We start from the raw sequence: 24,642 nt of genomic DNA, 5'->3' as shown, positions 1-24,642 counted from the left end.
CTAAACATTTGAATAAATTCTGAAGTCAGTGCAGCTTCCTGGCTGTCCCTGCCAGTTTCTTGTAGTATAAAGTAAATCGTCTTATTTACTAATAGAAGATGAATGATACTCTGGTAACAAGGGTAGGACAAGAAATTGCCTAAAGTAGAAAAAAGAACGTTTTTTAAATGTGGATAATTTCTGCCCGTCTGGAGGTGGTGAAAGGGAGTGTAGTTTTGTGCTGGTTATGCTCTATATAAATCAAAGGTTAGAATGATATCGTCAGTTCCTTGTAGAAGTCATTTGGGAAATGGTTCATTAAAGATTCTTCCTGTGAATTCATCAGCCAGAGTGGTGAGGTCTGTTGTGTGACTCAAAACAAATGTTTTTTCTTGTGGTTAGTTGGATTTAAAGTATTTGTCTGCCAGCAACCTATGAAATTCTGCAGGTCTTAATTTATAGAAGAGAGGAGACTTCTCTCTGATAGAAGTGGGGATAGCTGCACGGATCTCAACCAGCTTTTCGACTTAATTTCTCACCTAACATATGTTGTTCTTTTTTACGAGGAGTGAACAATGGAGGTATCTGTGAAATATCTTGAGATCACTTTTGATGTAATCAGTACTGTGTCATAAAACTCTTGCAGAAAAAATTCTAATGCTTACTGTTCAGCCAGATATTAAGCCAGTAATTAAAAGAGAGTGGGAACCTGAGGGTTGAAATCCAAATTCCACATTCTCCATTTTCTTTATAAGAAGAAAATAAACACATGGCTTAAAGAACAAATTTAGATCTTGGTCTGTGGTCATAAACAATATTTATTGGCACTTCCTTTTTATGTTAATTTTGTTTCAGAGAATTAATTTCCAGTTGCTATTTCTTGGCCTAATGGGCTTCTCTTCGGTTTCTTAATTAGCTAAAAATAAAAAGGAAGAATATTCTTTTGTATCATTGCATTTGTAACCTATGATCAGAAGGCTTGAAAAGTAAGCAATCAATCCTACCTCCACAGTCACATTATTTTTTTTTTTAAAGCCCTTTAAAGATCGGCTTTGTTCAAGAATTGCTTCTTGTGGTTGTTTTTTAAGCCCATGTTGCCAGCTGGCACATTTTCTGTTTGACTATGTGAAGAAAAGTCTCAAATCAGGCAGCTGCGATGCTCAGTAGAATACATTAAAGAAATTATTCTAATTACTCTATTTACTGGAAAATCCTTGCTATCAGGTTATTCTAATTATTTTTAGCCACTGTTTTCCAGTGTCAATGGAAGGATAAATGAAAGGAAGCTTATTCATAGATGGAAAGAAGGGATAAGCCGGCTACTGAACTAGGGGCTGTGCTTGGGAATAATCTAGGATTATCTTTTCTGTCAAGTAGCAGTATTTCTAGTTTTTTCAAACCCTTAATTTCATATAGGAGGAATTATCAGTCTCTAAAAGAAGATAAATGGAAAAGGAAGCCTTCTTACTGAGTATATTTAGCTTTTTGCAGGAGAAATGAAGAATAATAATCAATTTGAATTCCACATAAATAGGAGAAAATAAGCAATATAATAATTACATACACCCTGGAAGCAGTTAGTGGAAAACAAAACTGGAGCTCAAGTTAAATGTCTTTTCTAGAAACTTGATTAGCACTTTTTTTTTCTTAGTACAGCAGAAGAGCACAGTATTATTAAGATATCTTTATTAGCTGTACACATGCACAGTCGAACAATGTATATGTGAGAGAGCATATGCACACAAGAAGGAACTGCTTGGTTTGATAATGTTTCCAGTATACTCTGCAATAATAGAGAAGAGAAATAGGTAAAAACTTTCAAAGTTTTGAAGTCATTAACGAATAAAACTGAACAATGGCTAGATAAAGGAATCATGAAATGCTATATGACAGCTTGTAGCCATTTTTAAGGAGGCAAACTCATAATGACATTTTTGATCTTCACTATATTTGGGTAGGAAATGGAGGTTATTTTTTTGGCTTTCAAGTTCTTGGAAAACTTTTTGGTTCCAATTTGGGAAAAACAGGCCTAAAAATGTCCTGGATTCTGCCAGTGCTTCTGTGTTCAGGTATACACACATTACAGCAAGATTTCAAAGTGTCTTAGTTGATGCTGACCGATACTGCCAAGATTATTACCAGTTTTCCACTTGTCCAGTCCTGAACAGCTGTGGACCAAGTGACCTGACTGTGGAGACGAAAGATGGAGAGAGAATAGTGATTCTGGATCCCACTGGGAAACCAGAGTGCTGCTGCATGTGGGTGAACATGCAAAATGTGAATGTGCCCCAGGTAAGACTGCCAGGTTCTTAGGCTGTTTGGCTCCTTAGCTATTGTGATTCTCAAAACACTTGGCTGTCTGAGGTGTAAGAACAGATTCTTTGGGCAGCAAGACTGATCAGGGACAGGTATCTCCCAAGTTTTTACCAGAACAGACTGGGACCAGTGCATCTGAAACATACAGAATTTGGTTCCAAGACCATTTGATTCCAAGACCATCTTGCAGGACTGACAGGCAAATGCTTATATTTTGTCTGATCTGTTGTGCTTGTTTATTTCCATGGAATATTGTACTTTTGCTAAACTGGCAAAATCCAATAGAAGAGACTTCTGTGGAGAATACCCAGTCAGCTGGATTCCTGATTTCTGATGTTATAGATGTTATAGATGAGGGGCGAGCAACTGATGTCATTTACCTGGGCCTGAGCAAAGCCTTTAACACTGTCCCGCACCACATTCTGATCTCCAAACTGGTGACACATGGGTTTGATGGGTGGACCACGAGATGGATAAAGAACTGGCTTGATGGCTGCACCCAAAAAGTGGCTGCCAATGGCTCCATGTCCCAGTGGAGGCCAGTGACAAGCGGAGTCCGTCAGGGCTCAGTCCTGGGACCAGTCTTGTTCAACATCTTTGTTGGTGACATGGACAGTGGCATTGAGTGCACCCTCAGCAAGTTTGCTGACGACACCAAGCTGTGTGGTGCAGCAGACAGGCTGGAGGGAAGGGATGCCATCCAGAGGGACCTGGACAGGCTGGAGAGGTGGGCACAAGCCAACCTCAGGAGGTTCAACAAGACCAAGTGCAAGGTCCTGCATCTGGGAAGAGGCAATCCCAAGCACAAATACAGGCTGGGCAGTGACTGGCTAGAAAGCAGCCCTGAGGAGAGGGACTTGGGGGTGCTGGTGAACAAGAAGCTCAACATGAGCTGTCAATGTGCACTTGCAGCCCAGAAAGCCAACCAGATCCTGGGCTGCATCAAGAGAAGTGTGGCCAGCAGGTCAAGGGAGGTGATTCTCCCCCTCTACTCAGCTCTGGTGAGACCCCACCTGGAGTACTGTGTCCAGTTCTGGAGCCCCTATTACAAGAAGGATATGGACATGCTGGAACGTGTCCAGAGGAGGGCCACCAGGATGATCAGAGGGCTGGAGCACCTCTCCTATGAGGAGAGACTGAGAGAGTTGGGGCTGTTCAGTCTGGAGAGCAGAAGGCTCCAAGGTGACCTTATTGTGGCTTTCCAGTATCTGCAGGGGGCCTACAAGAAAGCTGGGGAGGGACTTTTTAGGATATGAGGTAGTGATAGGACTAGGGGGAATGGAATAAAGCTGGAAATGTGGAGATTCAGGCTGGACGTGAGGAAGTTCTTCCCCATGAGAGTGGTGAGAGCCTGGAATGGGTTGTTGAGGGAGGTGGTTGAGGCCCCGTCCCTGGAGGTGTTTAAGGCCAGGCTGGATGAGGCTCTGGCCAGCCTGATGTAGTGTGAGGTGTCCCTGCCCATGGCCAGGGGGATTGGAACTAGATGATCCTTGTGGTCCCTTCCGACCCTGATTCTATACTAGTTAGTCTCTATCATTGTTGGAATTTTAACTATTTGATAGAATTGTAAGCAAGTAGTAAGTCTTCTTGCTACTTTATAGCTTTTCAATACTAACTTAATCATTGTAACTCTTAGTTAAAATGCAAGTAGAATATTTTAGGTTATTAGTGACATCTGACAGCTTTTGATACTCCTTGCTCAAAGAAGGTCCCACTACAAAGTTATATTGTGTTGCTTGGGGCCATGTTCAGTCAGGTCAAATATCTAAGGATGAAAAACCTTTGCTTGCCTGTTCCAGTGTTTTATCATCCTAGTTTTGAAGCATTTTTTTTCTCCTCTCTCATCTGAGTTTTTGGTTTCCTTCCACTTAGCTGAGTGCTCAATTCAGCTGGAATAGGCAGTGATGCAATTCATTCTTCTGTATATTCAGACATTGCCAAATAGTTTGGCTTTTCCATGCCTGGAATGAAAGTGATGTTTGGCAAAAGTCAGATATTGCAGTTATTTACTTGGCATTTATTTAGATTCAGAGCCAGGGGAATGCTGCTACAAACCCAAATAGTTATTACAGCTTCATTAAAATAGCGAAGCTGAAAAAATAATCATTAGAAGTTTCAGATTTTTGTTTTGACTACTAATTCAGGGTGGAAGCTTCAATGTTTTTTTGCTGTTCTTTTATTGCTGTAGTGGACAGTCTGTCTGTATCTGTGATTTCCTTTTGTTCAGGTAACAACATTCCGTTGCAAAATTTAATACAGCGAGTCACACTCCACCAAACTTTTGTGTGGCATCAAGGACTTTTTTTTTTTTTTTTCCTCTGTTAAAGAAGTAACTAGTGAGTTTTAATACTGAAGAAGAGGGTGGAAATCTGAAATAGTTTATTCACAAATACTATGAGAAAATAAGAAACAGTAGACTTACTAACTAAAAAAAAAATATTGTAATAAAGACAAAGGATTCAAAGGAAGGCCAAGAATAGAAGCTATTTAGAGCAGAAGACCAAACCTCTGGGGAAGCAGAAAGCAGAGAAATAGGCCTACTTGCCTGCATCAGGAGCTTTTTAGTGACTGGAGAATAACATAGAGATGTAATGTGAATGAATGCAAGCATTGGTTGTGAACACAAACAGAAAAAAGCTGTGGCATAGAGTGTTTTAAAACCAGTAGAATCTGCCAGTAGAAGTAAAAGGCTTTTCTGAATTGGGGGACAGTAATTCAACATGCTGTAATTTTTCTACCACCTTCAGTCTTTCATGTTAATGGTTATGGAATAAGTGTTTAATGGCATTAATAAAACAAGGTGAAATACATGTCAGAAAGAGGCTGAAGAACAAGTAAGAAAGGAGTTTCTGAACTATTTGCCTTGATTGTAAAAAACAGTGAGGAATGAGTATGTGCAAGTAATAGAAAAGCAAAATTTATCTTAAAACTAGGGAATGTATAGATTAGTCTCTTAACTTGGATAACTGGGAAGAAGATGCAGGAAATCCTTAAGTGTTGATTTTGTAAAAGTCTTCAGGATCAGAAGGTGGTGATAAGCAACAAGGATGAATTTGAAAATTCCATCCTGTCAAATATACCTAGTTCTTCAACAGCGTAGTTGCTCAATGGCTTAAATGGGAGTAGTAAACATGGTGTAAATTTGCACATGGTTTTTCACACAGAGGAGAATATTTTTGTAAGCAAACTTGAGAAGCATAGTTAGCATTAAGGGAAAATACAGGTGACTGAAAAATAATGTTCCCAGGGAATTGTTATTTATACTATTGCAGGACTGGCCCGTGTCTATGCATATGACATGTTTTCATTAATAAGGTGGCTGTGGGAATGCAGAATGGACTTACTGAGAATTGGAATGATTCTGCCTTGCTGAGAGTTCTAAGAATTTTATAGGACAGTAAAAGCATCCCCTCCTTTTTTCTTTTTTGTCTTTTCAACTTGGAGAAATTGTCTGAAAGCTGCAAGTTGAAATGACAAGTGCAAATGATTCCCCTTGGGAAGAAGTCAGCTGTATAAATAAAGATGCAGGGTTTCTGGCTTAGTGATGGTACTGTTTGTAAGGCACTGGGAAGTGGAGCAAATTAGAGATGAAATGACCTGTCAGCTGGGCTCAGCTCAGGATGGAGTTTTGGGCAGTGAGGTCTCATAAGGGGAACAAAATGAAGCAGGGATATTGGAACACATAAGAAGCAGCAGCTGACTTAACTGAGGTTGTGTTGTTTAGAAAGGAAAAGATGAAGAACACAATAATGTTTTCAAATGTAGAAGAGGTTTTCCTAAGTTGTGTATTGGTAAGCTATTCTCCACGTATTACAAGACAGACAAATGTAATTGGCAAAAGGCAAAATTTGTGCAGTGCCAGGTCAAAACCAACCAGCCATACAGGTTTGTAAACACTGCAACAGGTTGTCTTGGGAGGCTGGAGAGATTTGGTTTTGGACACAGGTAGGGACTGGTTAGACAAACTTACTGTTTGCGCAGATCTGGGAACATTTGTGCTGTTTCAGAGCAGTCAGGATGGAAGAACAGACTGCTTAGGCTTACGTTTTTTTTAAGGTAGTATTCCCAGTCTTCATTGTGCATTTTCTTATGACAAATTTGTTTTTGCCCATACTACTGTAGAATTGTAATTGTAAATGCAGTCAACAAGACTGGACTTCTGAGTTTTCTGGGGATAATAACCTGTCCCTTTTGCAGTATCACCTCTAGTGTCTGGGGAAGGCTGGGTAAACAAAAGAAGCTATTAGTAGTTGTATGCATACTAAAAGCCTATTTCCTCATGAGCTCTTTGCATGCAAGTAGTACATTTAATAGGCATTTGCCTTGCCGTATCAGCAGAGGATTTTTTTTTAACCTTACCTGGTTTTTAACTACATTAGAAAGATATATCTGAATTTAATACTTTAGAATCTACCTAACAGTTTTATGTCCTGTAAGCTGTTTGTGAACTGGAACTCAAGTACAAGAAATAGAAGATTGGAATTTTGCTGTACCAGATGAAAACTTTAGCAACCAAATTTATTCGTGTAATGTTAATATGTGAGATGTTCTCTCATATGAATATTTTTTTTTAAGAAAGTTGATAGGCACTTTTAAAAGCAACCAGCCAACTGAGTATTCCTAGAATTTATGTATTTATGCCATTCAATCAATTATTTCCATGTGTTAATATAAAATCTAATAAATAATACTTAAAATTCACAGATCCACAGATTGTTCCAGGTTGGAAGGGACCCTCAAAGGTCATCTTGTCCAACTCCTCTAACTAGATCAGGCTGCCCAGGATCACACCAAGACTGATCTTGAATGTCTTCAGGGATGGGGCCCCAATCACTACATCCCCGGCAGCCTGTTTCAGTATTTCACCACCCTCATTGCGAAGAACTTCCTCCTAATGTCCAACCTAAATCTACTGTGTTCTGTTCTAATAAACAGAAAGCCAGAATATGTATGGCTACAGCCATATAAAAAAACAAGCTGGTCCTATTCTACCCTAGCTCCCTGTCACATTGCTTTCTTCTGGAGTCTGGTATGTTGAAGATGTGACTCTGTCATATCAGAGTAATGTAATAGATATATGTGGGCCTTTTATAATAACTGGGAGATGTTTTACTCACTGGAATATAAAAACAACCCATATTATGTATTTGCTTTTTGCTGGGCAGGCATGATGTAAAGCTAAGACATGCAAGAACTTTGCAGTTCCTCCAGAATCTTCACTGGAGCTTTAGGTATAAAACAGTACATTTAATCTGTAGTTTGTTCATTTACTCTGATTGAAGCAGCCTTTTTTTTTTCCCTGCTCCATTTTAAATCTTCTCTAATTGAGGTTGATGGTTATAAAGGAAGAATGACTTCATTATGAGTTGAACCAAATTTTATCATAATTTAAAACACAATTTTTTTCCCAGAGTTTGAACTGGAATTGCTGACAGTAAGGAAATCATTGATGGACTGTTTACACTTGACTAGCTGCTAATGAATTCTCACTCAGTATCTTGTTAACTTTTACTGAAGTAATGAATAAGGCAATCCAGAAAACAGCCTGAAGTTCCTAAAACTACAAAGAATAAAAATTGAAATTATTCTGATACGTTTGATCTATGAACAAGCTGTGACTTTTTGTGTTCTGGGATGATGTGGTTGATAATATAATTTTTGTTATTCAGTTGCTCACTCTTCACTGAAAGTTACTGTATGTTCCATTTTGGCTTAGAGGCTAGGAGAAAGGTTGCTTGTTTTCCTAGTTGGCCCCTGTAGCCCTTTGTCAGGTGGAGTTCTCTGGAAGGAAGGGACCAGGCACTTCTATTTAGAACAGCTAAGTGTGCTCTGCTGAGAGAAAGTTCTGGAGTTTCCTAAGCTAGGGGCTAGTATCTCTTGGAGAAGCCTTCAGAGCAAGAAGGTAATAAGGATCATAAGGGAGTTTTAAAAGTTTACTGCATCTCAAAAAACTCCCAGTGAAAATTCTTAGCCTGAGAACAAGCATGTAGGAAAAACAGCGTATGTGATAGGTAAGGGAAGGACCAGCTGACTAATACTTTTGATTTTCAGCTTCTCTTATCCAGCAGGACAGCTTTTGCACTCTTTCAGAGTCGTCATGCAGTAAACTTTGATTCAGTGTCTTCATTCTCTTAAGGGTAAGATGAAGGAGGTTCTGGTCAAGATGAAGGTAGTCTCTGGAAGGCTTCTAATAGCCACTGCCTAGTGACATGCTAAAATACGTAGACCAAAATTCTTCCATCACTAGATGGATGCATTGAGTTTTTCAGTGGGAGGAATTACCTTCATCAAATGTTTTTTCAAGTATGGGAAATAGAAGATGTGAGTTAGTATTTAATGATGGGATTAGCTAGTGTGTTTCTGGCTATTGCTTATATCAAACTATGCTACAGAAAGCACTGATTCACATCTTTATTGCTGACTCCTGAGTATCTTCTCTAGAAGTTCAATAATCTCACTGATTTAAAAGGTCAAATCCTCTGAAGCCAATGACAAAACTTCAGTGGAATTTAATGCAGTAGTGTGTAGTGTCTGGTAAAAATAAGGGAGGGGTCTGGAGGTGAGGAAAGGAAGAGGTCTTACTAATTTTTTTGCAAGTATGGCTTGTGTTGACTATTTCACACTGTGCCTTTTGTTGGTGCCAGGCACTCCTGTTTATTATAATGTGTTATAAACATTCTTTGGAAAATATACTCAACATGTTTATTAAAATGCTGTCCTGATTCTAGCTCTTTTTAATCGGAATTGTTCTGTGTTTTTGATGCTTTGACAATCTATGTATGTGTTTTGGCTATTACTTGTTTTTTCCTATTGACATTCATGATGCAAGATGGAAGATATTCTGCAAAGCAGAAGGAAGAAATGACAGTTTGACCTACTGTTTAAGCTAATACAAATTAGGAAATGAAAAAATGTAGAAAAATAGTGTGATTTATCCTGTTTTCCTCACATATTTTTTTAATTGGTATTTTGTGGCAGCTGAGATTTCTGACTGGGACTAGACTCATGTGTGTCTATTTTGGCCTCAAACTGCACATAATTTTCAGAGTGTGATGTTTCTCCTTGTAGGAAGTCTTACTACTCACAGGCAAATGTAATCTATCATCTTTTCCTCCAACAATTACCTTTTTCCCACCACCCCAAAAGAAATCAGAAAAGATATATTAGGTTTTGCAGCCCGCAAAACCTGCTTTGTTATCTTTAAATCAAGTATATGTGGTTGCAAACCTTATTTTTATAAGAATTTGGGGAGCACAGTATGTTACGATCTTTGATGTGCCTTTACTAAAGGTGAAAAAATGCATGTTTTGATACTAATTCTTTTGTGAGTTATTGCTGAAAAGGAAAAGCCCTTTTTGTCAGCAGAAAAAGAATGGCTGTGTCTTGACTCATGAAGTCAAGAATGAAGTATACAGAATGAAGAATACGGAATGAAGTATTCAAGCTGAAAAGATAACAGTAATTTAGATAGTGTTGTCTTAAGACAAATACTGTGTTACTATCTTATCCTTCTGACATAATATCACATCGTTATCACCTATTTTTGCTACCTTTGTCCTAAGGGTTATGGTGTAGGACAAGGGTCATTTTGGTTTACTTTGAACAACTTTAATGGAGATGCTGACTTTGTATGAGAAATGACTGTAAGGATCTCAAGAGTTGTTATTGGTGATTAGCCCATTCTTAATTTTTGGTTTGTTTATCTCTTCAGTCTGACAGTAAACTTATAAACAAGTTAGTAACATTGCAGCATAGGTGATGCTACAATATGTATATTAAACATTTTCCTTTTCTAATGCTTGCTTAGTTTTTTCCTTCTTTTCCAAAGTTACCATAACCATTGAGAGTGATGAAAACTTGGATGTTAATGGATGTTACTCAAGTACAGCAGATCTATACCTTTGATAGGCAGCATTGTGTGTCCTCATTGCCCTAACTGATTTAATTTTCATATGAATGTTTTTTAGTGTCCTTATGCATATTATTGCTTCTTTTTAAATTTTTAGTAAGTCTCTTTGATTTATTTTTTGATTTCTCTTGGTTTCCCTGAAGTCCTCTTAGGTGAAACAGGTCATTAGCAGTAAGTTATTTTTAACAAAAAAGCATGTCGTTGAGGCTCTAATGTGGAGCCTCATTTATTTGCCTTCCTGAGCAGTTAGAGAATGGATATTTAAATGTTTGCATATGTGGCTCTTGTCTTCTTTTTCTCTGTGGTCAGTGTATACAGTTCATATATACAAGGACAGCTTTCTTTATTCCTCTTAATCATGTACATTTGGATACTATCTTACTGATTACTCAGAGATACAGAAGCAATGAGTACTAAAGAAAATGAAAGTAAAATGGGTTTAGTTTAGGTGGAATTAGAAGCCTTTTTCATTATCGTGTTGTTTGCCCATGTGTATTCAGTCCATACTTAAATTTAATCCTTCTCATCTCCTATTTTCAGTGGCGTATTAGAACGTACCTCCTTTTAGAAATCGACCCTTAAATGTCTTCTATTCTAGCTCCATATACTTTTTTAGAATGTATTTCTTTTCTTCCTGCAGCATAACTTAGTTGCATCTGTGATGTTTTTGTCTCCTTTTACATCCCATCTCAGGAGTAACGCTGACTTGTATCTGCATTTAAACTACTTAAAGTTTTAGCTAGCAGTGTGAACGTTTGATTTCAGTAACTGTTGTATTTTTATGGTATTAGCAACAAATGATGTGAAATCAGTTCTTAATTTCCACGGATTGCTTCATTTATTTGCTGAAGAAAAGGTGGAGTTTCAAAAATCTTGAGGCAAAATACATGTAGATAGTGAAGAAAAGAATGTACAAGTACCAGTGCTTATGAATAAGGGAGAAGAGACTGACAGCTGTCACTTTAAATTTAAACCATGGGGTTGATTCTGCATTGGAGAACAGAGGAAGATCTTTACACCTGCTTGGAATCCAGGTATCTTCAGTGAGTGTATTTGTAGATTCACAAGTTATTCAAAGAAATTGTTACAGTTTGAAAGGGGATCTTTAGCCTAGATCCTGACTGCAAAGACTGAAAGTAAAATAAGTTACCATTGGATGCAAAAGGAAAAATAATGTCGAGGTTTATGTAATTAATTGGATTGCTAATGGGATATAGAGCAGAGTCATAAACAGTTCTTTCCCTTTTCTGTCGCTTCTGCTTGCAACTTCTCTCTCTCCTTGTGGCCTTGCCAGGAGTATCTCTGTTTTGACTACTGTGTGAGGTAATGGGAAGGAGGGAGGGAGTGGGGGAGGAGGTGAACGTGTCCTCTGGATCCATCCAGGGGGGTCCGAGGAGTTTCTGTGTTATTTATAAATTGTGTGTATATATATGTATTGTATATATATTGAATATTTTGTGCATATTCATTGCATTTCATATTTCTGGATTGCAGTTTGCTTGTAAATATAGCTTCATTTGCTTCCAAAACCTTCTGAGCTAGTCTCTTTAAGTATGTAATTAAAAAAATAATGTATTGGTCATCTTCACAAGCAGTGCATCCGTCATTTCGGAGCTCAAGTGTTGGATGTCTTAAAACATCATAAGCTTTTCAGTCAATACTAATCTGTAGGGCATTTTTCAAGGTGGCTATGGCCTTTTTGGGTGCAGACCTCCAACAATTACAAGCAGAAATTAAGTTAGTCATAAAGAAAAATAATCTGAGAGTAAAAAGAGTTAATCATGGATTCAGGTTGGTGGAGAAGAATCTATCATAGTATAAGCTGTTTGGCTTTGAGATGGCGAGGATATCATGTTCACCCCTCCCAGTTCCACTGTTAGAGTTTATGTTGTAATCACTTGATGAAAGCAGAATTAGGATAGTTTCTAGTGGCATCTCCTAATCATAGGTATTCAAGGCTTTAAGGTTTAAAGAATTAAAACAAGAACAAACCCCAAACTTAACAGCGCCTTCTGTGGTGCTAGAATCTAAACAATGTTGGGTTTTATTAGCACGTTATAGCATTAGCATAGGATGTTCAGCTCAGGAGACACCTGAAAGGCATTTAACATGGTGGGTTTTTTCCCTTCAGTAACTCAGCCTGAGTAGGTTTTTGTTGTTTTATTTTCTTTCTGTCATTCTCAATAGTGACAGTTTGAACTTGGAGAAAGGCAAGTTGCAGAAGTGTAAGGAGGAAAAAAATAGGAACTGTCTGAATAATGCTACAGTGGAACACTGAAGTAAAAGCCCTTGGTTGTGATTTTTTTTTTTTTTTGGATAGTGAAGTCTAGACTAATTATGTGAGTTTACAGGCTCTTTAAAAGAACAGGTTACCAACAGCAAGAGATAAAAGGAAGGTGCATTATCATTACTAGAAAAACTAATCAATTCATTATATCTTTTGAAAGAATATTTGACAACAAAATGTATTCAGTATGAATGTTTCAGTTAATGGCTTTCTGTACCTGAAGTTATTGATGTGCACACTGATGGAGGGACACATTTTCTTTTAATGAGTATTCTCGTCCCTAGATGATGAGTTTTCATTCTGTAAGAAGCACAGAATTAGTAGATACCATGTTTAAATTATTTGACTTTGAGAGATATTTCATTGGTGTAGTGATTTTCTGATTAGATTGTAGACAGAGCTATTGCTGAATTGCATCCACCATAAAAGTCTTATTTCTTGTGGAATCCAAAGTGCAAAGTTCTCTAGGAAGGCTGGCAAACACTTTTAATCTCTTTAGTGTTTATTACCATAACATCCATCCTGTTTACCTCAGTTGGCCAAAGCAATCACCAAGCATTCATTTTAATCCAAAGAAACTCCATACTAATGCAACATTAATTAACACTCACTTGTGTATTATGCTTGTTACATGGGTCATGGCTAGAGTGGTGACACTTGGAAGTGTGCACTCTTATGAATGTATTAGAGCTTTAACGCAACAGGACTCAGTAGAATGAGTTCCATATTGCAGGCTCATTTGTTGTTACACAGCAGGTGCTTCTCTGTACTCAACAATCTAAAGAGACAATTTTAACAATTAGTTATTTACATGCAAAATTGATGTTGATGAAGTAGAATGTAAGTTCCCTGCCATGTGGGATTTTCACAGTTGTACACGCAGCACTTCAGTTTACATAAAATATCTTGGCAAGGTCCTAGTGGCAAAATGTTAATTCCTTAGGTGTTCATTAAAATAACATTAATCATGAACTCTGATGATGTTCATGTTGATTTATTCTGAAACTTTATAATTAAAATTAATCAGATTTTATAATTAGGTAAAGCAGGAAAGTGGAGTTTGGCCTGGTTATTTTATAACAGGACTATTCATTCACTTCAACAGTAGATTTTTAATGTTAATTTTTTTTTTAAAGGAACTTACTGAGCACCTGGTTTTAAATACGGATCATACAATCAAATGTGCATTTAATAAGAGGTTAATTTGTGTCTTTCTATGTTGGAGAGCATTTTGCAATGCTTTGTGACAAACAGGGATATTTTTGTTTACCATTGTAATGAACTTAGGACCATTTTGAACTTAAGACCCACCTTCAGGGAAATCTAGTAACTAAATCTACAGGATTTCAGATAATATATATACTTTAGATGACTGGATACATGTTATTCAAGCTAACTGAAAGCCATCACTCTGTCATCATTAATTACATGGTAATTATATTTCTGTGTAAAAAACAAGAGTGAAAAGTGTTATTGTTACACTACGCTATCATTCATTTCTACTAGAACAAAGAGGCAGCTTTTCTTGTTTGTAAATTTGCTTTCTGCAGGACTTGTGAATGTTACAAATTTATATTGCTTCAAAGAATCCCTCTATACATTCAAAGAAGGACTATTTAGGCATCACATTTGGCTTGGTAAATCTCTAACCTATGAATCATGGGAACTATAGGGATGTCATGAGGAAGTGCTGCTGTGTGCTTGCCTCATTCTTTGAATTTCATCTTTCATCTGGTGCTCAAGTTATCAAGTCTTAGATGTACCTATGTTCTGATCTAGTAGAGCAAGTAATATATTCATTTAAAGAGTTTTATGCCTTTACTGGTAAGATTTGCCTTCAGGAAGACCAAGACCCTGAGACCCATGAAAAAAGTCTGGAGCAAAAAGATCTTTCCCTCAGGAGAGGAGGATCGGGCTAGGCAACATTAGTTGAACTGTTCTTTCTTATCTGTTCAACAGATTATTTCTGCTAGACCAGCTGGGAACTAAACACAACTGCCCATATTTCACACTGCAAATGATCATGTAATTTGTTTTCATGAACTATCTTGGAGTGCCTGCATTGGTTATGATGCAATTTCCAGAATTTATTGCTGTTCCATTGATACTAGAATCCTGCATTTATTTTTGTAGTCACTGGTATTGTACTTGGCAGTTTGGTTGGGTTTTTTTTTCCTATTCATGTTACGTTTTCTCCAATTTCTGTCATCCAGTCTAAGGATAGGAAGTAAAAGTAGAGGATAAAAAAAATGCCTTCAGAAATCAAGGGAGAAATTGAGTGGCTGAGTAAAGTGCTAGTGCGTAACTTCTGAGGCTAGTACTTTTCTGTTTGTTGACAAAAGAAGCCTGGTGTTTGCAATGTCTCTCTGAAAACTCTGTATGTATATTTATTTTTATTTATTTTTGTTAGTGGTAGCTCTCAGATCGCTTGTGAATAGTTTGTACCATGCCCTATATTGCAACTTTTGGCCACTTTTTAATTGAAGCAGTCATTTGCTTTCTTCTATAGATGTTATTTTTGTGTTTGTTCATTTTTTATATGCTGTCTTGAGACAGATAGAGTAATTTGTCGGATAAATCATTAATCTTCCTCCTTTAGATAGGATTTCCATTCAGATGCTTGTGTTGCCTTTCCTAATGGCATTTTGAGCCCTGTAAATTGCAGTACAAGCATGATCCACTGATGGATGCTGTGAATTGCTGCTTGTAGCTAGATTTATTTTTAAAATTGTCTGGTTTTTTTTACTGATAGAGGTTATGCTCTCTATCAGTTTGTATTTTGCAAACATAATTAATTCATCCAGCTTTTTTCTTTTTAAAATTATGTATCAGGTTATGGTGGTGTCACTTAACTGTAAGAGTGAGATGGATGCTATTAACTGTGTCTGGTTTTGGTTTATGTATCTTACTGTAAAGGAAAATATATGAAAGCATCCCTCTGTAAGTAAATATTGAGCCCATAGGCTGCTTTTCTGAACTTGTAGCTTAGAAGACTGGGGCTTTATTAGGTGGTAGTTTTTATGGATTGCCCATGTAACTAGAGCAGTTACTGTGTCTGTGCTCTCTGGGTCAGTATACAGCTGTCAGTTTTCTGTGGAAAGCAGATGTAACTGCTTAGGAGCAGTTAGCAGTAACTAACACAGGACCTTAGGAGGGAGTCCTTATTTGGGGTTATCTTAACCTAGATTCTTTTTGTGGTAAGGATTTTTTAGGGAAGATGCCTACCTGCCATCTAGTTTTCTTGAAGACATCCATCCCATTAAGAACGGCAGATTTTGGGTTGATGTAGTCCCTTGAAAAGGTGGTATCCAGTAACATGTATGGAACCATTTGTTTACACACTCCAGATTTGGGGTGGATGTCCTCCACTGCTGTTTTGGGCCCTGGGATGCTGCTTCTGTCTCTCGGAGCACTGGGCTGGCATGTTGGGGTTACAGAGAGCTTGGCACTGAAGGTGCCTAGGAGGTTGATTATAGTATGCCACTGCATTTGTGACCGTGCCATTCTACCATTTGTCTGTGAAATGTTGGTCTTTCAGGAGAGGTCCGAGAGATGCCAGATGCATTAATGGATGCTTCCTTTTCAAAGTAAAGAAGCCAGAGGAGAAACATTGTGTGTACATCCATGTATACCTGGTTGTGCTTGTGTAACCAGACATGGCAAAAAGATTTTGTGTCTCTTAGCATAAGAAATTATTTTATCCTGTTTCTTATCCTCAGTTGATTAGTTTAACATTGAAAATGTTCATGTTGTATTGTTCTTCATAAACGAGTACATGGAACCTTTGAACATTTGTGCATTTTCAGTAACTGCATCAGAACTGTCTTCATGCACCATAAATACTGGAGGACAGTGGGGCAAGAAAAAGGATAGGAAGGACATAGTAAGAATAACTGAGATAATATTTGGGGAGTATGGTGTTTGATCCTAACAGCTCAGGCTTTCTATTCTGACCAGAATGCCTACCATTAAAAACTTTGAAATGAAGCAATTGTCTTCTTCCTGCAGTATAAATGGTCTAGATTGACACCTGCATTTGTTGTTTCATTTTATGATTTGAAAAAAAAATATTTTCAAGCTGTGCATAGGAAAATTCCCAGCACAAACAGAGGACCAGAAATTCAAGAAACCATGCAATAAAAAAATAAGTGTGGAGGTTTAAGATGAATCTTAAAAAGGCAAATAATGTTTTGAGTAGCAATAATTTATGCAAAATGTGTTACAAAATCTAAGATGCTAGATAAATAAGCAATACAATGTATTCTGTTTTGACACTGTTTCCACTTAAAAGATAGTGAATGCAGATTCATTTGGTAACAAGATTTTGAAGCTGTTTTTTATAATATTTGCTTTATATCTTGTACAAACAGTTGAGCTGTAATTTCAAATTTCCATCTTCTGCTTTGAAGCTACAAGAAAACATGGTGGGATAAACATTCAGAAAAAATATATTTGTGGTTATAGAAGTTCTCTTTATTATAAAAAATTGCTTCACCATATGAAACTTTTTTTTCTCTTATATTTTTGAAGACTTGTGTTCCTTTCTATATTTCACCGAGTCAGCATGACAAAATGTGGCTCTGATTTCAGTAATCATTTATGATTACAACATCAGGAGAATATTGTAAAAGTTATTCTCATACAGTATTAAGACATCTCAAAGATTTGAAACTGAAGGATGGGGCTATGAGAATGCCTCAATCCAGATGTTAAATGATAGGCAAATAAGCAATGTAGTAATAGTTAGAGACTTAATACTACTTCTTAAAAAAAATACTGAGAGGTTTTGGGTTTTTTTCCTTAGATTGATGTATCATAATGTTGAAGGACTATTAACCTTTACCATTTGGTCCAAATTACTGTATTTTTCAGGAAAGCATGGATTTCCTACTTTTGAATAACATTTTCTATTCTAGGAGAAGTATAACTCTTAAGGGCTTGTTTCTGTTGCCACTTTTGTCGGCAGCTGTCTTTGACAGAAGTAGGCTTTGGGCCCATTTGTCTTTAAGTAGGAATACAAATGCCTGATTTGCCAGGCAATAGTTGCAGAGCTGGTAAAGACAGCTGCCTGTTGAGGTCTCCTGTCCCCGTTGTCTTGCAGAACAGTGAGACTTTACAAAACTTCATCAGTGCGGCTAACAGTTGCATACATAAACCTTACTGTTAAAATACATGTTGACTGACAGACTTCTCTGATTTAGAAATCAGGCTGTATTTCAAGGCAACAGGTAAGTTGGAGGAGAGATGTTTTGATTTTCATTTGCAAGAAAAGTTAGCTATGTATTTCAAAGATTTATTAATCTGAATGATAAACTCTCCTTTTGACTGATGCATTACTTCTGGAAGCAGTAGATAAAATTCTACACATTAAACACAGTAAAAATGGTGCATATTCTGCAAAGGACAGAATTTTAGATTAATGTTTTCTGGGCACAAAAGTGGTAATAAAATAACCCCTACAAAAACCAGTAATTTAATAACACAAGAAATATTTTTTGTTAATTTTAAGCTTTAGAGACTGAAACTTGTAAGATGTAATTTAATCATGGTACTGTACATACCAGCTGTTCTTGGTAATTGAAACTTTAAAATATGAAAAATACATCTGTACAGTTTATACAGCTAGGTAGGATGGGTTTTGAAAAAGATTCACCTTAAGGGTCATACTGTGAAGTCAAAAAAATACTGCACAATGTAACTAATTATAAATTGTAGACTTGAAACAATTACTCTTTGTGATTTTGTTTTTAATTTTAACCCAAGAATCCATAATATGTCCTCTCACTTCTGTCCATAATTTTACATAGAATTTGGTTGCAGCCTCTGTTACAGGAAAAAAACCACACACACCCCTGCAACAACAACAACAACAAAAAGACCAGTTAAGCCAGATGCTGACTGTGTTCCTTGATTCGCGCCGCTGTTGTTATTGTGCTCAGATCCAGATCAGTCTCTAGGTGTGTTTCCATAGTTTCTTCCTGGTTATTTGAGTCATAGGGCTTGTGAGCAAGCAGTTCATGATGCACTCCACAGTAACTTATCGTGGGCTGGTCATAGGCAAGAAATGTTGACACATTCATAGACAGCGGTATCTGGGGGAAAAACAAAAATGAAAATCAGCCAGTTACCAAATGACATAAGCAAATTGTGCTTGCCTGAATTTGATGGTGAAGAAACAGACTGTCTGAAGATATTGGCTAATGCCAAGTATAATGCTGCATGTAAAATACCTCTTCATTCTCTCTGCCCTCTACCCCCTCCACTTCACCCAAACCCTGCTCTGTACTAGGGTGTTGTAAGCCTAATCACTACCACCTTTGATCTTGTGGTTCAGGACTAGGTGTGTGCTTGAATGTGTTTGGGAGGATTAAGATGTGATAGGGAGGAGAGGAGGAGAAAGAGGAGTGACTCAGTTTGGGATATATGGAATATTTCAAATGAACTTTAAATGGCGTTTCAAGTTCAGGAATGGTTAGTGGATCTTGCTTGAACATATCAGTGGGTATGATACCTTTGGTTTGCTGGGAAAGGTTCACAGATGACACATTTTCTATTATATAGTATATGCCTCTACTTGAATCTAGCAGCTTTCAGTAAATATTGAGCATGATAGATTCATCCACTATCATGCTGTGGTAGCTCTGGAAGCTTCACTACTCCAGGTTCGATTAAAATACTTTAGACTGAAAAGTTATTAATTTATTTTTTTAAAACCTGGGGATTTTGAACATACCTCAGCATACAATTTTTTATTATACACTATAGAATCAGTGGTGAAATGAATACAGATTTTGAATTGTATATATTTATTTTTATATATATTAAGAGAAATGAAGGATAAAAAGGGTGACTATATTGTAATGGCATCAAAATACTTAAAAATAATATTTCCAGTCCATTGTAAAACTAAAGAGAAAATCCTTTGCTTATGAGTTTTGTTGTGCTATTGCTGTTGTGTAAACTGACTCAAATGTAAAAAAACCTAAGTAAGGGACAAGTGATATATAAAATAATTTTAATTTGAAATATGAAATAATACCATCCCCCTCCCTATTCCCACCCCCTGTTTCCCATTATCTCAACTGGTTGATGCGTTTTTGATGTCCTGCCTGTACCTCTACACGTTCATGACAGCATGTTGGAGATCCCATTGTAAACACTGCTCATATGCCATTCTGCTAGTTTAAACATGAAGATACACTCAAAAAATGGAAATGCATGACTCTTCTACCTCCATGTGAGATATGAATAGTTCATGAAGAGCTAAGTAACATTCAGCATAGAGGCTGGATGGATGTAGCATGTCATGTGGAACTGTCTGAATTGGAATAGTATCAATTAAACTTGGGACAGAACTATACCTCTATAGGATAGAATGAGAAAACCAGTGGAATGTATCTTTTCCTGTCCTGACTATTGTATTTGAAAGATTTAAGATTCAAGAGACCACACTGTATCACAGGTGACTGGTAATCTCTATCTCTTCACTCAGAAAAATTGGTGAGGTCTCTGCATTTTTCGTGTAGGCACTTTGAATGTGTTTTTCTTCATAATGAAACTCTGGATGAACACCTCAGGCTTTCTGAAACTAATGGAAAGACTTTACCTGAGGAGCATCTACTGCATTTTAAATACATACAATAAGAAGCAAAGCTCCATATTTCTTCTCCTTCATAAATACTAACAGTATGTTTTCTTAAACTATGGAACATTTCCTTTTACAAATCAAATTGTATTTCCTAACCTATTGCATGAATGCAGCACAATATTGGATCGTGTCACTCTAATCATGGATTCCTTTTGTAGGCCACAATGCAATGAACCTGTACTGTCTCCTGCAGCTTTGCTCTCATGACGGTGGAAGGGCTACAGTGCTGTGTTATGTCCTTAGCATTACTATGGTCACAAACAGAATCCTGCCCCGTAAGTTATCTCCTCAAGTAGAAATTTTAATACATCCAACAAAATTCTTAAGCCAAAGACTGATCCCCTCCCTCCCATGTTGACTGTGCCTTCTGTTCCCATGGTACTCTAGGGTAAAATCATCCCAAGTCGTCTCCATACCTAGCCATAAATTCTGGAGATGGGATGTAAGCAAAGCCACTTCCATCTCCATTCATGTTTTGTTGTCTGAGAGATACAGGGAATTTCTTGCTGAGTGAACTACCTTAGCAGTGAGGCTAGAAGGCATGAGATGTCCCAAAGAGTGCACTAAAAGCAAAAATGGCTGTGCAGGAAACCCTGTAGATGTGCTGGTACTTACTTTTTATCTGCCCATTCACCTAATTTAGTTGTATTTGTGTTGCCTTTTTTGTACAAAAGCAGAAAGTGGTGAATGGCCTTAAATCACTAAAGCCTGTCCATACTTCTGATCATACAAAATGATGTACAATTTGGTGTCTAATGTGCTGTTGGCCACATTTTGGTTGCAGTAGTCAGTGAAGAAATAGGTAGTGCCTCATCTACCAAAATAGAAGATAATGGGTTGACATGGGTTGTCTCTGCACAGAACAAGAGCTGAGGCTTGTGTATATCTATGAAGAAAATTTGTTAGATGTATGTTGGACTGGAAAAAGTGTGTGTGTTAGGATCATCATGCCTAGGCATCATTTCAGTGGCCTTTTTTTCCCGGTATTTTTCATGTAGTGTATCTAAATTGCTGACATTTGATTGTATTCTGTTTTCAGCAACATCAGAATAGAAGTTGGGAGGAAAGAATCACTTTAAGAGCTTCAGACGTATAGTCAGAAGCAAGCTGGTTATGGACTTGTTCTAAATTCTTTCTGGTGATGACATGGAGACTTGCAGTAAAGCAGCTCTACAGGTCAGCAGTGTGAGGTGATTTAAGCAAAGAGAAATGTAGACAACTACACACCTGCATTCTTTCACGTATATACATACAGGCCTAAGTGTTCTCTAGCTGAGACTAGAGAAACAGAATAACTTTTGGATGAATGATGTTTTCCTTAACCTGGTAAAGCTTCCCTTCTGAAAAACAAAACAAAACAAACTGCTTGTTTCAGGAAACACTGCTGTTTTCTGATGTATGAAATTGTGTTGAAAACCATACCCTATTGTAGGTGAATGTGGACCAGGAATGATGCCACTTTTCAGAAGAATCTGCACTGGTTCTCTTGTAACCAAGTCATTTCTGTAGAATGCAAACTCCACACCTTTTAGGAAATTAGTGGTATTGAGACCTGTTACAAAATCTCCCAGAGGGTTTCTTGTGACCTACTCCTTTTCTCTTTTGCCTCCTTAAGTGTGTCTCCTTCTGTCTGTTTTTTAGAATGGTCAGGATCTGTCCATCTGCAGTGTTACATTTTTAGTGTAAGTATTTGTGGAAGAAAACTTGGTCACTGCAGTTCCTACCGTCCACGGACTGCTGCTTTGTTGCTGTGTGGGTGTGCTGAATCACTTCGGGCTTCTCAAGTTACAGTCTTGGAACAGAGATGTCAATTCTCGTGGCATGGTAATTAGACATCCCTGTTTGTGTTTCCTCTTTTGCATTTTTCCTTTCTGTTTTCCTACAGATAGTGGCATATGTCTCAGTAAAAGTTCTATCTCTATAAACCTCCTGTTGTTTGATTTTTTTTTTTTAATTCCAATAAATAATGATACAGCATTTGTAATGATGGCTCTCATCCCATTGACAGCAGCTCTAGAGTGAAAAAAACTGCACTGTTTAATTACCAGTGAGGTGAGAACTTTGTTGTTTGCAGTTGAGGTTCAGATGAACATCCCAAAAGCATCAGTTTAATCTCAGATTTACAGTTCAGAAGCCTTAAAATGGCAGTTACTATTCCAGGAAGCACCTGTCCTGGAAACTGAATTTCATTGCATAACATTACATTTTTGTACAGTGTGTGTGGAGGGGGAAGTTCCAGCAACCCTGTGTCTTATCAGTAAGGAAGTCTTAAACTCCAGGCTTGTTTTACACAGAAAATGTACCTAAAAAGTTGTATTTGCAAAACCCTATAGCAAAGTAAACATTTAAGAAATAATTCTGTCCACTCCTGACAGCAATTTTATCCAGTGTTTGGGCTGTTGATGTTTTTGCATTTCTGTTTTGATCCTCACTGGCAGTTGAAAAGTTAGCACAGACTGAAGAAAAAAGTGTGGGTGTTTTTTTTGTTTGGGTTTTTTGTTTTGGTTTAGTTTGGGGTTTTCTTTAGTGTGTTTGAGAATTTGGCTCTGAATTCTCCCTAGCAATTACAGAGATCTACAGGAAACAGGTTATTTTATCCAGACTGCAGAAGTGTATTCACTACTAAACAGATGTAAACTGGTTGTGATGGGGAATGTTTCCAATCTACAGATGAGTATCTTGGCAGTCAGCAAAGATAGGAATAGTGTTCTAGCAATGGCATGCAGTGTTTATTAAGCTTCTGATGTTGTGGCTGTCTTTTTATCTGATGGTGTGACCATGCCTTGGCTTTCATAAGAAACAGAATTGTAGTTCTTTTTCTGAATTTGTTGTATTTAGAATGAGAGTCAGTATTTTCAGACTAAGGTTTCTGGTATTTTGTTAAATTTAATGGGCATGGGATGTTCAGACCTCCTGGGAGATTTTGAAACTCAGCCACAGAATCCTGGAAATGAGAGCTTGGAAACTGAAGGCATAAGGGCATAGCCACAGATCTGAAATTACTTTAAAATGCAGCCATGGGAAAATATGATAGGGTAAAGGAATATTGTCCATGGACTTGGGAGATAAGGAGCTGAAAAACAGGAGGGATGAAAAGAAGTAAACTACTGAACTGAAGTAGGGGAATAAATTGAGCTGAAGGATGAAGCAGTAGAACTGATGGAGTTGTGATAGAACATTCTGAAATGAAAAGCATATAGGATTGTCATTACAACATAGCCATGGGAATGTGATATATCAGCATATGCTCAACGTATGAGAATTACATCTATTTCATATAGAAGTCAGTAAAATGTTGCTATTGGCTTCAGTTAAATAAAAAAGGGAACAAATCCTTGTAATATATAGCAAGGAACCATGAAGATTTTATTGGCATGAGTCAAAGTGAAATGCTTTATTCATGAGCACTGTGAAGAATCCTGTAACTTCAAATTAACCTCAAAACAAAGCTGATACTTTACCATTCCTTGGTTTGTCTTTTGATGTATTTGCCATATAATTTAAATTTATTGGAGGTTAAATTTTGAGTAGTACTATGCATGTAGAACAGAAAAATGCTTAGAAGGAGTAAAATACCTTTGGTTTGTAAGGGAGAGAATACATTAGAATAAATTATAATTAATGTAGTTAAGATATCTTATTTAAATTAGCTTTCATTAATTTTAGCAACCTGAATTCAGGCTTTGAATTATAAGTGAAGGCAGCTTCTGTCTTCGTTTGGGACCACCCAAAATCCTAGTTTCTCTCATTTCCTGTATCTGTTAGCCTCACAACTGAATGTTGTTCAGCAAAGCATCACTGAAGCCATTTTATTCATTTTTACCAGCCAATATTACTGGGATCTCTCTGATTCTTCTCTAAATACCTGTGTTCCCCACAAGCTTTCTTAGTTGCAAATCACTTATCAAGTTGTGACTTGTTTTTGCTACCTCTCTTTTCTCAGCCCCCTCTGATTTTCCCAGCTTGCCTTCTCCAAACTTAATTCTACTGTTCTCTTTAGCATGATTAGACAGGTCACCTGTTTTCCTGTCACTCTCTGTTCTGTTTTTCCATATTTCTCATCTGATATTTCCTGTCTTGTTTTCTGCTTTTCTTTTCTGTGTGCCTTTACTTCACACAGTGCCTGATGACTTCTGCATCTGCCTTTTGCTCTCTAGTGACTCCATTGCTCTGCTAACCCACTGGTTCTCTCCTCCGGCCTACCCCAAGCTCATTCCACTGAAATGGCTGCTCTGAGAGCTGACTCCTGTAGACAAAACTACCTTGCATGGTGGAGGCTATATGCAGTTTCTCAGTTTGTCATCTTTTCCATGCAGTCCTCCATAGGTGACCTTTTGTTTTGATATGCAACTTTGCAGGGAATTGTAATGCCTTGCCCATGTTTTGCCACAGACCTTTCAGAACATTCTAACGTTATTTGCCCAAAAGGGCTGTATTAACTTGGTTGTTTCTTTGTTTTCTGTTGCTGTAATATGCAGAGAAAATGCTATATATGACTGTAAT

General features: G+C 37.4%; 2 protein-coding genes across 4 annotated transcripts in view; one reads left to right on the top strand and one right to left on the bottom strand.

Moving 5' to 3' along the window:
• Positions 1-24,642, top strand: part of CTNNA3 (catenin alpha 3) — a 409,043-nt gene that overhangs the window by 90,620 nt on the left and 293,781 nt on the right. The window lies entirely within an intron of this gene.
• Positions 18,374-24,642, bottom strand: part of LRRTM3 (leucine rich repeat transmembrane neuronal 3) — an 84,162-nt gene continuing 77,893 nt past the window's right edge. Inside the window, exon 2 of the mRNA XM_054382675.1 lies at positions 18,374-18,583. Coding sequence (XP_054238650.1) covers positions 18,374-18,583 — 210 coding nt within the window. The remainder of the gene's footprint in view (positions 18,584-24,642) is intronic.

The sequence above is a fragment of the Indicator indicator genome, chromosome 7, assembly GCF_027791375.1.
Source record: "Indicator indicator isolate 239-I01 chromosome 7, UM_Iind_1.1, whole genome shotgun sequence".
In the NCBI taxonomy this organism is placed as follows: Eukaryota; Metazoa; Chordata; class Aves; order Piciformes; family Indicatoridae; genus Indicator; species Indicator indicator.
The sequence above is the reverse complement of the archived record's forward strand: the minus strand, read 5'-3'. Positions and strand labels throughout refer to the sequence as shown.